General features: G+C 51.3%; 1 protein-coding gene and 1 long non-coding RNA gene across 3 annotated transcripts; both read left to right on the top strand.

Moving 5' to 3' along the window:
* Positions 1-2,992: 2,992 nt before the first annotated feature.
* On the top strand, positions 2,993-13,230 carry CGN (cingulin). Of its 2 annotated transcripts, XM_068174694.1 has the most exons (19): positions 2,994-3,966; positions 4,344-4,435; positions 4,995-5,064; positions 5,433-5,524; positions 6,119-6,233; positions 6,889-7,068; positions 7,285-7,433; positions 7,767-7,899; positions 8,082-8,144; positions 8,383-8,514; positions 8,791-8,964; positions 9,682-9,852; positions 9,950-10,111; positions 10,342-10,431; positions 11,002-11,085; positions 11,653-11,774; positions 12,146-12,254; positions 12,669-12,832; positions 13,070-13,230. In XM_068174694.1, exons 1-19 carry the CDS (start codon positions 3,031-3,033, stop codon positions 13,185-13,187), a joined length of 3,156 nt encoding a protein of 1,051 aa, XP_068030795.1. In that variant the 5' UTR covers positions 2,994-3,030; the 3' UTR covers positions 13,188-13,230. The 2 variants fall into 2 exon arrangements, with proteins under 2 accessions (XP_068030796.1, XP_068030795.1); XM_068174695.1 differs by lacking the exons at positions 11,653-11,774; positions 13,070-13,230 and having other exon boundaries at positions 2,993-3,966; positions 12,669-12,805.
* Positions 5,551-5,978, top strand: LOC137463479 (uncharacterized). Its single transcript, XR_010993931.1, has 2 exons — positions 5,551-5,629; positions 5,872-5,978. It is a non-coding gene; the product is annotated as an uncharacterized lncRNA (long non-coding RNA).
* Positions 13,231-14,533: the final 1,303 nt, after the last annotated feature.

The following is a 14,533-nucleotide window of genomic DNA, read 5'->3' as shown; positions in this document are numbered from 1 at the left end:
AGGGATGATCCCAATCCCAAATATTCCTGATCCCAAATGTTCCTGTCCGAATCCCAGTTGGAGATCCCTCTCCCGACCCTTTTCCCAGGTGAAAGATCCCATTTTCCCAGGTGACAAATCCCACTCCCGACCCTTTTTCCGGGTGAAAATTCCCATTTTTCTAGGTTCAGTTCCCTCTCCGCCCCTCCCCGGTTTCGGGTTCCCAGGAAAAGCGGGAAAAACTGGAATATCCGGAAAAGCCGCTCCTGGTTTTTGGGCGCGGCTCCAAATTCCCGGACTTTGGCCCCAAACAACGCCCGGGGGAGGAGCCGAGGGCGGAAGTTTGGGAAAGATCCCAAAAAAAAAATCCTCCTGGAGGCAAAAAAAACCCGGGATGGTTTGGGATAATTAATTAGGGATAATTTGGAATAATTAATTAGGGATAATTTGGCATAATTTGGGATCATTTGAGATAATTTATTTGGGATCATTCAGGATCATTTGCGATAATTCATTTGGGATGATTCAGGAATTCTTTGGGATCATTTGGAGCTTGATTTGGGCCCCAGGGACTCAGGAACGAAGCAGAATTTTGGGGAAACCTCAGTGGGACCATCCTAAATATTGGGAAGATCCCAACCCAGCAATTTTGGGAATATTTTGGGAAAATTTGGGATTTTTTCCTTCCTTTCCCACCCTTGACCAGTTGGATTTTTCCCTCCCTTTCTCCATTCTCAAAATCCCAAATTCCCTTTCCTCCTGCAAGAAGAGGAAAAACAAAAAAAAAAAGGAAAAAAATCCTGGAAAAGCAACTCCAGTTTTTTTTTATTTCCCCCAGATTTTCAGGAATTACAAAACAACTTTTTCTGGGTCGGAGCCACAAAGGCTCTTTGTGCTTCCATGGATCCCGGCCAGCCGGAAAATTCCCAAAATTCTGCCCTTCCAGAGGGGCCAGGATGGCCTCTCCTGATTTTTTCTGACCCCAAAATTCCCATTTTTGGTTTTTTTTTTTAGGCCTTAAATTCCCTTTTCCTGCTTTTTCCCTTCTGGTTTTCCAGGGAAATCCCTGAAATTCTGATTTTTCTCAGCCACAAAATTTGCATTTTCCTGCTTTTTTCCCATTTTTTTTAGCCCCAAAATTCCCTTTTCCCGTTTTTTCCTTTCAGTTTTCCAGTGAAATCCCAGAAATATTGGATAAGCAAAAGAGCAATTCCTGTCCCGGATTTTCTCATTTTGGGAATATCCAATCCTCTCCTGGATTTCTGGAAAATCCAAATCCTCTCCCATTTTTTCAGGAATATCTGATCCTCTCCCGGTTTTCCAGCCCTCCCCCATTCCCGGTTTTTCTGGAGCCATCTGGGAACATTCCCAACCCCCTTCCCCCCCATGGATTCTCCATCTGCTCCGGGATGGAGCTGGGATGGATCCTGGGATTTGGGATGGATCCAAGGGTTTGGGATGGATGCCGGGATCTGGGATGGATCCCAGCCCTTCCCACTGATCCCGACCCCTCCTGGCCCTTCCAAAGGTCTTCCCTCGATCCTGGAATTCCCATCGGGATCGCTCCCGGCCCCGCTGCCCTTTGGCCACCTGGAAAAGTTCCCAATTTTCCGCTGGCACCTCTCCCTGCTCAGGTCGGTTCCTGGATTTCCTGGAGACCCTGATCCCGGGGATTTGGGGATTTGGGAATTCCACTCCCGGGATCCTTCCCTTGCAGTTCCAGGGATTCTGAGATTTCTGGGATTTGTGGTGATTCCAAAGGGACGAGAGAATGTAGGGATTTGGGAATTTAGGGATTCAGGGATTTGGGGATTCAGGAATTTATGGATTTGGGGATTTGGGTCTTTAGGGATTTGGGAATTCTGCTCCCAGGATCCTTCCCTGCCATTCCAGGGATTTGTGTAGATTCCGGAGGGGCAGCAGGATTTGGCCTGGGATCCTTTTCCTCACCCCCATCCCGTGCTCTGCTCCTTCCTTTTGGGAATGTTTTGGGATTTTTTGGGATTTTCCCGGCACTTCAGACCCATCCCGGCATCCCAACAAACATCCCAAAATCCCAACAAGCATCCCCAAATCTCAACAAACATCCCAAAATCCCCCTTCCCCCGCTCATTCCGCAGCTCATCGCGTCAGTCCCGGTTTATTCCCGCGAAAAAAAAAACCGGGATCTGGGGCGGAATCGCGGCTTTTCCAATCCCAATTACCGATTTTCCCCCGGGGCTGCTCCCGGGAAAAAACAAAACAAAACAAAACCGGGATTTGGGGCCAATTTAGGGCGGGCTCGCGGTGTTTCCCTCCCAAAATTCCCGATTTTTTTTTTCCCCGGGGCTTCCAGGGGATTTCTGGGATCGAGGGCGGGGGGGAGGTTCCGTCCTCGCGCTGCTCCCAAAATGTCACCGCTCGTCCGAAAAACCGGGAAAAACTGGGGAAAAAACCCGTGAAAATCAGGGGAAACGGGAGAAAACGGGGAAAAAAGCGGGGGGGGGGGAAGGGGGAAGACAAGTGAAAAAAGGGGGGGAAATGGGGAACACCGGGAAAAAATAGAGAAATCGGAAAAAAAAAAAAAAACGGGGAGAAAAGGGGGGGAAACGGTGAAGAAATGGGGAAAAACGGGGGAAAACTGGGAAACTGGGAAAAAAATTGGGGAAAAAGGGGGGAAACCTGGAATAAAATGTGGAAAACTGGGAAAACCGGGATGAAAAAGTGGGGAAAAAAGGGGAACACTGGGGGGAAAACGGGCATAAATGGGGGAAAAACTGGGAAAAACAGGGAAATGTCGGGGGGGAAAAGGGGAAAGACCGCGAAAAAATGGGGGAAAACCCCCGAAAAACGCGGCGGGGGGGGGGGGCCGGGAAGAGGAAAACCCGGAGGGAAAACGCAGGAAAAAAAGAGGAGAAGCGGGGAAAAATCCGCGCAAAACGGGGGGGGGGGGGGGGGGGGGGGTGGGTGGGTGAATGATAAAGGGGGAAACCGAGGGAAAAATGTGGGAAAAGGCGGGGGAAAACGGAGGGAAAGGCATTTCTCCCCCCCGCGCAGCCCCGGCCCCAGGCCATGGCGGAGCAGCCGCTGGACCACGGCGTCCAGATCCGCTTCATCAGCGACCTCCGCGAGCCGCGGCGCCCCCCGCGCCCCCCGCGCGCCCGCGGCGGCTCCTACGGCGTGGCCGTGCGGGTCCAGGGCATCGCCGGGCAGCCCTTCGTGGTCCTCAACAGCGGCGACAACGGCGGCGACAGCTTCGGCGTGCAGATCAAAGGGGCACAGCCCGGAACGCCCCCGAACCCCCCCAAAACCCGGCCCCCGGGCGGCTCCGAGGAGGAGGCGGGGGTCAAGGGGGAATTTGGGGATGGGGGAATGCGGGGGGCGCCCAAGTTTTCAGATCGGGAAAGTTCAGGGGAGTCTCGGGGGGTTCACAGATTTTCAGATGAGGAAGGTTCAGGGGGGCCCCGGGGCGTCCCAAAATCCTGGGATGAGGAGCTAAGGAAGGTCCCCAAATCCTCAGAGCAGGAAATTCCAGGGGGATCCCGGGGGCTCCTAAAATCCTGGGATGAGGAAACTTCGGGGCGATCTCGAGGGATCGCAAAATTCTCGAATCAGGACCCGGGAAGATCCCGAGATGCCCTGAAGTCCTCGGATCAGCACCCGAAAATCCCCAAATCCTCGGAGGAGCTGCGCCGATCCCAATCCCACGGGGACCTCAGCGCGCCGTCTCCCAAAAGCGGGGAAAAATTGGGGAAAAAGGATGCGGAAATGCCCAGAATTCCTGGGGATGTGGACACGGAGCCGCTGCGCTCCGTGGATTCCTTGATCACCAAATTCGACGGGAACTTGCCCCGCGGGCGAGCGGCGCGGAGGTTCCGGGGCCCCGGGGCGGCTCCGAGGAAGCGCTCGCAGAGTTTGGATGCGCGGAATTCCCGGGAATCCGTCGCGATCCCGCCCCAAATTCCCAGCGGTTTTGGGGGTGTGGAGGAGCAGAGCGTGGATATGCAGGTATCTGGGGGGAAATTCCTAAAAAAAATGGGGTTTCTTTTTCCTAAAATATGGGGGTTTCGTATGAAAATTTGGGTTTTTACAAAAAAAAAAAAAAAAAAAAAAAAAAAAAAAAAAAAAAAAAAATTGGGGTTTTTATTATAAAATTTAAGGGTTTTTCCCATTAAATCTGGGGGGTTTTCCAATGAAATTGTTTTTTTCCCCTATAAAATTGGGAGTTTTTTCCCATAAAATTGTGGTATTTTTTTCCTGGAAAACTGTGGTTTTCCCCCATACAATCATGGTTTTTTCCTATAAAATTCGGGTTTTTTTTCCCCTCTAGAATGAGGGATTTGGGGTTTTTGTTGGAATTGAGGGTTTTTGTTCCCTCCCGGAAGCTGAAATCCACCCCAGACCTGCTGCGGGATCAGCGGGAACTGGGGGGCAGTGAAAACCCCACTGAGCTCATCTACAGCATCTTAAAGGAGGGGTGAGCCCCCCAAACCCCAAAATACCCCAAAACCAGCCCCAAAAATCCTCCCAAAACCCCGCAAATCCCCTCAAATCCCCCAAAATAGCCCCAAATCCCCCTAAATAGCCCCAACATTAGCCAAAACCCCAAAATACCACCCCTAAACCCCCCCAAAACCCCACAAATCCCCTGAAATATCCCTAAAATCCCTTAAAATCCCATAAAATCTCCCTAAATCCCCCCAAAATTCCCACAACCCCAGCTAAAATCCCTGGAAACATCCCCAAGACCCCACAAGTCCCCCTCAAATCTCTCTAAAATCTCCCCCAACCTCCCCAAACCTCCTTAATCTCCCTAAAATCCTCCAAAATCCCCTAAGTCCCCCAAAACCTCCCCAGAATCCTCCCAAGTCCCCCAAATTTCCCCAAAATACCCCCCAAAGCTCCCTAAAATTCCCCAAAACCACCCTAAAATTCCCACTCCATGACCCCTATTCCCAAATATTTTCCCCAAATCCATGACCCCATTCCCAATTCCCCCTCCTTCCCCCCCCCCCAAATCTGACACCAAATTCCAGGAGCTCCGAGAGTGAAATTTCCCTGAAAAGGAAAACCTCGAGGCTGCTGGGAAAATTCCAGGAGCTGGCGGTGAGCGGGAAATTCCTGGAGTTTGGGATGGCTTTGGGATTTGGGATGGCTTTGGGAAATGGGGATGAGTTTGGGGTTTAGGATTTGGGGATGGGTTTGGGATTTGGGATTTGGGGATGGATTTGGGATTTGGGGATGGGTTTGGGATTTGGGATTTAGGATTTGGGATGGCTTTGAGATTGGGTATGGGTTGGGGATTTAGGATTTAGGATTTGGGATTTGGGATTTGGTATTTCGGATGGCTTTGAGATTGGGGATAGGTTTGGGGTTTGGGATGGATTTGGTGTTTGGCATTTAGGGATGGGTTTGGGATTTGGGATTTTAGGATGGGATGTCCCCAACATCCCAAATGTCTCTGAATGTCCCAGAGTTCCGCGGGGGCTCTGGACTCGCCCCAGTCCCAAATCCTGCGGGAGGCCCTGGACAGGAAATCCCAGGAGCTGCAGCGGAGCCAGGCCCAGTAATGGGGTCGCCGATGGGGGGGATGGGTTTGGGGTCACCCCCAGGGGTTTGGGGTCCCCTAAAGGGTTGGGGGCAGTTTTGGGGTGGCCCTTTGGGGTTTGAGGTCACCCCCATTGTCCATTTGGGGTTTGGGGTCCCCTAAAGGGATGGGGGACAGTTTTGGGGTGGCCCTTTGGGGTTTGGGGTCACCCCCATTGTCCATTTGGGGCTTGGGGTCCCCTAAAGGGTTGGGGGCAGTTTTGGGGTGGCCCTTTGGGGTTTGAGGTCACCCCTGGTGTCCATTTGGGGTTAGGGGTCCCCTAAAGGGATGGGGGGCAGTTTTGGGGTGGCCCTTTGGGGTTTGAGGTCACTGTGGGTCCCCCTTTGTCCCTTTTGGGGTTTGGGGCCCAAAGACCCTTTAAAGACCCTCTAGACCTCCCTTAATCCCCCCCAAAGACCCCCAAACCTCCCCATATTCCACCTCACCCCCCCCCAAATTCCCTCTGGACCCCCAAAAACCCCATGAACCCATTATTTCCCCCCAAAAAAACCCAATAAACCTTTATTTCCCCCATCAACCCCTGACTTCCCCTGTTAACCCTTCACTGCCCAGGCTCAGCGAGCTGAGAGCCGCCAAGGAGGCGCTGGAGGCACGGCTGGGCCACCTCGAGGGGCAGCTGCTGGCCACAGACCCCAAAAGTGACCCCGAAACACAGGGCCTCTACCAGGTACCCCTAAAAACCTCCAAAACGCGGAAAAAAAAAAAACAGCCACAAAAAAAAGCCCTAAAAACCTCAAGATGAGAAAAATCCCAATAAAAAACACACACAAAAAAACCCCCTAAAACCCCAAATCCCAAATTTGCCGTTCCCAGGAACTCCTGGAATCCTGGGGAGACTTGAGGAGGCTTTGGGATTTTTTGCCACCCCAAATCCCAATTTTCCCATTCCCAAGATCTCCGGGAATGCCGGGAGCAACTGGAAGAGGTTTTGGGGTCACAGCCAGATTCCAAATCCCGATTTTCCCATTTCCCCAACTTTTCCCATTCCCAGGAGCTGCAGGAGTGTCGGGAGCAGCTCCAGGAGCTTTTGATGGTTTTTCCTCAGCCCGAATCCCAAATTTCCCATTTTGAGGGTTTTTCTACATCCCAAATCCTGAATTCCAAATTTCTTGTTCCCAGGAGCTTTTGAGGGTTTTCCACATCCTGAATTCCAAATTTGTCATTCCCAGGCGCTTTTCAGGGTTTCCCCCCACCCCGAATCCCAAATTTCCCGTTCCCAGGAGCTTTTCAGGGTTTTCCCACATCCTGAATTCCAAATTTCTTGTTCCCAGGAGCTTTTCAGGGTTCCCCCCCACCACAAATCCCAAATTTCCCGTTGCCAGGAGCTGCAGGAGTGCCGGGAGCAGCTGCAGGAGGCTTTGGGGTCGCGGCGGCGCCAGGAGCGGGAGCTGCAGGCGCTCAAGGGGGCCCTGAAGGCCGAGGTGGCCGCACACGATTCCGACCTGGAGCGGCTCCGGGGGGAGATGGAGGCGATCCGGGGGGAAACGGAGCGGGTGTTGGAGGTGGGAATTCGGGATGCCCTTGGGAATTCCAGGCTTTTTCCCATATTCTAAACCTCTGGAATGGGAGGAAAGCCGGGGGAAAAAACCTCGGTGGAACATGGGAAAGATTGGGGAAAATCCCTCTGGGATTTCCATGGACTCAGCGCTGATTCTGCGGATATTTTGGCTTGAATTCCCAGTGAGTTTTTTTTTGGGAATCTTGAAAATTCCTTGCAGGAGAAATCCAGCCTGGAGCAGGAACGGGAAAATTTGGGAATGCAGCTCCGGAATCTGAGGCGGGAGCTGGAGGAGAGCGCAGAGGAGACGGAGCAGTGGCGGGAAATGTTCCAGAAAAACAAGGAAGAGCTCCGGAATTCCAAGCAGGAGTGAGTCTTTGAGCTTGGGGAGATCTGAAATTTGAGATTTTCTGAGGTTTTCCAAGTCATATCCCCCAAAAATTGGGAATTTTCTGGGGTTTTCCACTCTGAATCCCAAAAAAAACAGGCCTGGGGAGCGCTGCAGGATTTGGGAAGCTCCAAATTTGTGAATTCTCTGGGATTTTCCTCCCCAAATCCCAAAAAAGGGGGATGGAGGCAGATCTGGAGCTCCCAGTTCTGGGATTTTCCAGGATTTTCCGCTCCAAATCCCAACAAAACAGGGTTGGGGATTTTGGGATGGAGGAGATTTCGGGAATTTTGGGAATTGTTGGGATTTTCCAGGCTGCTGCAGGTGCGGCTGGAGCGGGAGGAGTTGGAGGAGGAGCTCCGGGAGCTCCGGGAGCGATTCCAGGCAGCGCGGGAGGATCGAGATCGAGCCCGGAGTGACCCCCAGGAGCTGGAAAAGCTCCGGAAGGTGTGAGAAATCCAGGAAGTTTTATCCCGAAATTCAGGATTTTTTTTTCCAAAATCCAGAAATTTTTCCCCCAGATTTGTGAAATTTTTTTAGTCAAAATTTGGGATTTTTTTTCCCCCAAGATTCGGGATTTTCCCCCAAAAATCCATTATTCTTTCCCCAAAATTTGGGATTTTTCCCAGGAGCTGGAGCAGGGCCGGAAGGATCTGGAAAAGCTCCGGGGGGAGCGGGATGAGGCTGCCCAGGTAAGAGGAGGAAATCCCAGGAATTGGGAATTTTTTGGAAAGTTTTGGGAATTTTTCAGAATTCGGGGTCCCAGATTTGCTCATTGTGGGCTCAGCCAAAATTGTCCCCAAAAATTAAAAAGAATTCCCACAAAATCCCCCCAAAAAGCCTCCAAAATCCCCAAAAATTCCTCAAAAATCCCCCAAAATTCCCCTAAATGCCCAAAAATTCCCCAAAATCCCCTCTGGATCCCCCAAGGCCCAGATTTCCCTGGAATCGGCACTGGAGGTGTCAGAGAAGGCGCGGAAAGTTCTGGAATCGCGGCTGGACGAATCCCAGGAACAGTGGGGAAACTGGGAACGGCTCCGGGAGAAAGTGGCCGAACTGGAGGTACTGGGAATTCCCAGAAATCCAAACTGGAGGGACTGGGAATTCCCAAAAACCCCGAAGAAAAATCCCAAAAAATCCCCAAAACACAAAAACCCCAAAACAAACAACAACAACAAAACCAAACCCAAAAAATCCCAAAAAAAATCTCCCGTAACCCCAGCAGAAATAAAAATGAAAAATCTCCCCGAAACACCAAAAACTCCCCCAGAAATCCCCAGAAAATCCCCAAATAACGGGGAGAAGCCCAGGGAGCCGCAGCGCTGGCGCTCTCGGCAGGCGGAGCGCGCGGCCCTGGCGGATTCCCTGGGCTCCGGCGCGGAGCGGGAGCGGGAGCTGCGGCTCGCCCGCGATTCCCTGGAGTCGCGCCTGGAGCGGGCCCAGCGGGAGCTGCGGGATTTGGGATCGGCGCTGAGCCAGGAGCGGCTGCGGCGGGAGCAGCTCAGCCAGGAGGTGCGGGAAAAGATTCCAGGGCGTTTAACGGGATTTTGGGGGTTTTCTCATGGAATTTCAGGGTTGTTTTTTTTTTTTTTTTTGTTTTTGTTTTGTTTTTGGTTTTTTTTGCGGAATTTGGGGAGAATTTGTTTTTTTTTTTTCGTGGAATTACGGGCTTTTTCCCAGAATTTCGAGGTTATTTCCTGGAATTTTTGGAGTTTTTAAATGGAAATTTTTTTTTTTTGTTTAATAGAATGTTGGGGTCTTTTTGTGTGGAATATGAGGATTTTTTTTGGTGGAATTTCGGGGGGGGGTGTTAATGGAATTTCAGGGCTTTTGAATGGAATTTTAGAGGCTTTTTGTGGAATTTTGTTTTTGGTTTTTTTTTACATGGAAATGTGGTTTTTCCTCATCCCAAAATCTTCATCTTGTGGGATTGCGACCTCTAAGAGGTTTGGGAAGAGATCCCAGGTTTTTTTCCAGAATATCCCTGGATTTTTCAGGGAGTTTTGGGTTTTTTTCATGGAATTCTTGTTTTTTTTTCATGGAATTCTTTGGTTTCTCATGGAATTCTGATGTTTTTTAAATTGAATTCTGGGTTTTTTCCATGGAATTTTCAGCTTTTTCTCATGGAATTCTGGGATTTCCACCCCCCAAAATTTCCACCCCAACCCCCAGATCCCATTTTTGGCACCAGCCCACAAAATTCCCGATCCCGAAATTCCCGTTTTTCAGCTGGAGCAGATGACAGCGGAATCCCAGAGCTCCCTGGCCTCGCTGCAATCCCAACTGGAAGAATTCCAGGAAAAATCCCGGCGGGAACTCACGGATTCCCAAAAAATTGCCCAAGACCGCGAGGCCGAGGCAGAAAAATTCCAGCAGAACCTTAGGAAGCTCCAGGACGAGGTTTGTTGGGAATCACAGCTGAGTTTTCCAGGAATTCTGTGCATTTTGGGGAAAAATCTGGCTGGGAATTTGGGGAATTTTGGGGCTTTTCCGGCAGGTTTCCCGGCTGAAGGAGACGATCCAGGAAAACCAGGAAGAGCGGGATCGGATCCTGCTCGACAAGGAGCTGCTGCTCCAGAGGCACCAGGAGCTGGAGCAGGAGATGGAAAATCGGAAGCGATCCCAGGAGGAGCGAGCCCGGCATTCCAAGGCGCTGGAGGTGGGGATTCCTGAAAAAAAATCCCGGAAAATTCTGAAAGAAATAGAAGAAAAATTCCCATATCACTCCCAGAAAATTCCCCCCAAAAATAATGGACAATTCCTAAAGAATCCCCAGAAGATTCCCAGAAATTTCCCCAAAAATTCCCCAAAAGTTTTTCCAAAATTCCCCCCAAGTTTTCCAAAATTCCCAGAAAATTCCCCAAAATTTCCATCCCGAATTCCCATCAGGAAAAATCCAAACGTTTGGAATTGGAGCTGGAGGAGGAGCGGAGCTCGGCGGAGCTGCTGAGCGAGAGGGTGACCCGGAGCCGGGATCAGGTAAAATCCTGGGAATTTTGGGAATTCTTATCTCGGCAAAAATGGAATTCTCCTGAAATTCCAAGCCCCCCCCCGCCCCCACTCCAGGGATTCATCTGAAAATTCGAGCTGGGAATTGTCAGTTGGGGCAGGAGTGGGGATTGGAAGAGGCTGGGGAAAGGGATAAAGAATTCCCAAAGGAATTCCTTATTTTTGATGTTTGGGCAGGAATTTGGGGATTAAATCCCAATGGATTCTGAGCTTTTCCCAAATTTTATTCCCCCCTTTTCCCCAAAAAATTCCAAGGCATAAATGGGCATAAAATGGGAATTTTTCCCAATTTTTCCAACTGGGAATAATCCCAGAGATCCTTTTCCCACAATTCCCAGAGAATCCCAGCGCATCCGCCAATCCCATTCTGGAAATCCATGGAAAAATCCATGGAGAATCTGTGGAAAATTAGTGGAAATGAATGGAAATCCATGGAAAATCCATGAAAATACATGGAAAATCGTAGAAAAATCCATGGAAATCCATGGAAAGTCCTGGAAATCCCTGGAAATTCCCAGATTTTTCCGTTTTTATTCCCAGATCGAGCAGCTGCGGGCGGAGCTGCTCCAGGAACGTTCGAGCCGCCAGGACCTGGAATGTGACAAATCCTCCTTGGAGCGCCAGGTGTGGGAAATCCCTGGAAAATTCTCAGAAAAATTCCTGGAAAAATCCTGGAAAAATCCAGGAAAAACTCAGGAAAAATGCCGAGAAAATCCCTGGATCCGGCCTCTAATCCTGGCAGGAATGGCCCAGGGGGAACCCAGATTTCATGAGGAATTCTGGGAAAAGAATCATTGGGAATGGGGTCATAATTCCAAGGAGTTTTCCCAGTTTTTTCCTCCTTTTTCCCCCGCTTTTTCTGGGTTTTTTTCTTTTTTTTTTTTTTTTTTCCCTCAGCTTTTCCTGCTTTTCCTTTTATTCCCAGTCCCAAATTCTGGGGTCCTCTGCCCTCTCCCAGGGTGTTTTTCCTGCAGAATTCCCACTTTCCCTGCAGAATTCCAACAGAATTCACACTTTTCCTGTGCAGAATTCCCACTTTTCCCGGCAGACAAGTCCCAGAATTCCCACTTTACCCCACCTTCCCGACTCCTGGAATGCTCCAATGAATTCCTGGAATTCCTCCCCATTGGGAAACTTGGAAAATCCAGGAAGAGCCCTGGGCTTATGGGGATTTTTGGGAATTTTCCCCAGAACAGGGAGCTGAAGAACCGGCTGGCCGCTTCTGAGGGGCAGCAGCGACCTGGGAACAGCCGGAATTCCCAGCTGGAATCGCAGCTGGAAGAGCTCCGGGAGCAGCTCCAGGCTGAGGAGAGGTGCCCCATCCCAATTCCCAAATTTCAAATCCCAGATCCCAAATATCAATTCCCAAATAATCCCAAATTCCCAAATCGCCAATTTTTCCAATCCCAGTCCCCAAATTTTTCCAGTCCCAAATCCCAGTTCCCAATTCCCAACTTCCAATTCCCAAATCTCAATTCCCTAATTTTTCAAAATCCCAAATCCCTTAAAAATCCCTAAAAAAAACTTGAAAATTCCTTAACAATTCCTGAAAATTCCTTAAAAAATCCTTAAAAATCCCTTAACATTCTTGAAATTCCTTAAAATTCCATAAAAATCCATACAAATCCCACTCCCGGGCCGCTCCAAAGGGCGGGGAATCCATGGAATTCCCATTTTTCCATAGGGAAAAGAGTGTCCTGCTCTCGTCCAACCGGAAGCTGGAGCGGAAAATCAAGGAATTGTCGCTGCAGCTGGATGAGGAGCGGCAGAGCAGCAGCAGCCACAGGGACCAGGTGGGGCTGGAATTCCATGGAAAAACCTGGGATTGGATCCAGGATTTATCCCAAAAACCCCATCCGAGCCACAACAGGGAATCCTGAAATGGTTTGGGCTGGGAAAGATCCCAAAAAGCCTTAAAAATTCCTTAAAAGTCCGAGGCTGGGGACATTCCCACCATCTCAGGGATGGGGAATCCGTGGAAAAACCAGAGCTTGTATCCTGAAGATCCCTAAAATCCCATCCAAGAAATTCCTGGAATGATTTGGGATGGGAAAAGAACCCCTAACAATCCTTAAAAATTCCTTTAAAATCCCTGAAAAGTCCTTTAAAATCCTTAAAATTCCAAGGCCAGGGCCATTCCCTGCACCCCAGGATTCTCCCAAAATTCCCAAATCCCAAATCCAACCCCGAATCCCGGGAATTCCCAGCTGAGCCTGCGGGTGAAGGCCCTGAAGCGCCAGGTGGACGAATCTGAGGAGGAAATTGAGCGCTTGGAAAACGCCCGGAAAAAATCCCAGCGGGAGCTGGAGGAGCAGCAGGAGCTCAACGAGCAGCTCCAGCGGCGCCTGAAATCCATGGAAAAGGAGGCCTGGTAAGAAATTCCCGGCTGGAAAATTCCAGAATTCATGGGAAAGGTTCCTAAACCCATGGAAAGGTCCCAAGTCCATGGGAAACCCCCAAATGCCAAGGAAAAAGTCCTAAATTCATGGGAAAGGATCTAAATGCATGGAAAAGGAGGCCTGGTAAGGGAATTCTGGCTCGCAAAAGGCCGGGAATTGCATGGAAAAGGACGGGAATTCCATGGAAGCGCTGGAATTTTTCCCTGCAGGCGCCGTGCCGTGGACTCGGCGCTGCAGGACGAGCGGCTGAGCTCGGATGAGGAATTCGGGTCCGCGGCCATCGCTTCCCTCCTGAGCGAGGCCAACCTGCAGGCCAGCTCCTGCTGAGCCGGGAATCCGGGAATGCCGGGAATCCGGGAACCCAGGAATCCGGGAATGCCATAGTCGTCATCGAGGCTGGGATCGGTTCCAGGATTGGTCGTCCGGGGATCAGCCCCGGATCGTTCCGGGCTCGTCCCTGAGATCAGCCCCCTCCTGCTGATTCCTGGGAATTCCAGAGCTGGGACTGAGTCCAGGATCAGCCCCGGAATTCCAGCCGGGATCAGCCCCGGGATCAGCCCTGGGATCAGCCCTGGAATTCCAGCCGGGATCAGCCCCGGGATCAGCCCCGGAATTCCAGCCGGGATCAGCCCTGGAATTCCAGCCGGGATCAGCCCCTGGATCAGCCCTGGGATCAACCCCAGGATCAACCCTGGAATCAGCCCCGGAATTTCAGCCGGGATCAGCCCCGGGATCAGCCCTGGGATCAGCCCTGGAATTCCTGCTGGGATCAGCCCCGGGCTGTGGACATGAAGGAAATCAAGGGCTGGGACACCATGGGAATCCTGGGATTTCCAGGGATTTCCAGGGATTTCCCAGCTCCTGAGGATACTTTGGGGGAATCCTGGGATTTCCCGATTCCAGGAATTTTTATTCTTACCTGCTCCTGAAGATGCTTGGAATAAAATCGAGTGGTTTAAGGGCAGCAGAGTCTGGATTTTTTGGGAATCCTGGGTTGGAATTCTTGGTGGGAATGTTCAGGAATTTTCAGGAATTCTGGGCAGGAAATTATTGGGAATTTTGGGGCATTCTGGGTGGGACTTGGGAATTCTCAGGCAGGAATTCTCAGGAATTCTGGGTGGGAATTCTCAGGAATTGGGGGGGATTGTTGGGAATTCTTGGGGGGAATGGTTGGGAATTGTCAGGAATTTGTAGGGGGAATTTTTGGGAATTCTGAGTGGGAGTTCTCAGTGATTCTCGGTCGGGAATTCTGGGTGGGAATTCTCAGGAATTCTCGGGTGCCACCCCTGTCCCCTGATGTGCCTGCGCCACCACCCTGCGCCGGGGCAGGTGACACCGGGGTGTCCCCAGCAGGTGGCACCGGGGCCGCCCCCGTCCCCTGCGGCCACCTCGGGCCGTGTTCCCTGCGGTCACTTCGTGGTCACCGCCCCGGAAGGGCCGTGCCCGGTGCCCCCGCCGGTGCCACCGCCGCCACCTCTGTCCCCTGCTGTCCCCACCCCGGAAGGGCCGTGCCCGCTGCCCTCGGAGGTGCCCCCGGACCGGCCCGACCGGTCTCGCGCTGTCCCCACCCCTCCGTGCCTCAGTTTCCCCCGAGCCTTGGGGACATCCCAGGGCCAGCGCGGCCCAATCCCTGAAATTCCCGTGAATTCCCAATCTCTGCAGCTCGCTGGAAT

Source organism: Anomalospiza imberbis, chromosome 29, assembly GCF_031753505.1.
Source record: "Anomalospiza imberbis isolate Cuckoo-Finch-1a 21T00152 chromosome 29, ASM3175350v1, whole genome shotgun sequence".
NCBI classification, from domain to species: domain Eukaryota; kingdom Metazoa; phylum Chordata; class Aves; order Passeriformes; family Viduidae; genus Anomalospiza; species Anomalospiza imberbis.
This window is presented reverse-complemented; position numbering and strand designations above follow the sequence as displayed.

What these genes read in the sequence shown, in the direction of transcription:
- CGN (XM_068174694.1), top strand. Translation starts at nt 3,031, where the DNA reads ATGGCGGAGCAGCCGCTGGACCACGGCGTCCAGATCCGCTTCATCAGC. An exon ending in TGACCCGGAGCCGGGATCAG is followed by an intron (nt 10,432 to 11,001) that starts GTAAAATCCTGG and finishes TTTTATTCCCAG; the next exon opens with ATCGAGCAGCTGCGGGCGGA. An exon ending in AATCCTCCTTGGAGCGCCAG is followed by an intron (nt 11,086 to 11,652) that starts GTGTGGGAAATC and finishes AATTTTCCCCAG; the next exon opens with AACAGGGAGCTGAAGAACCG.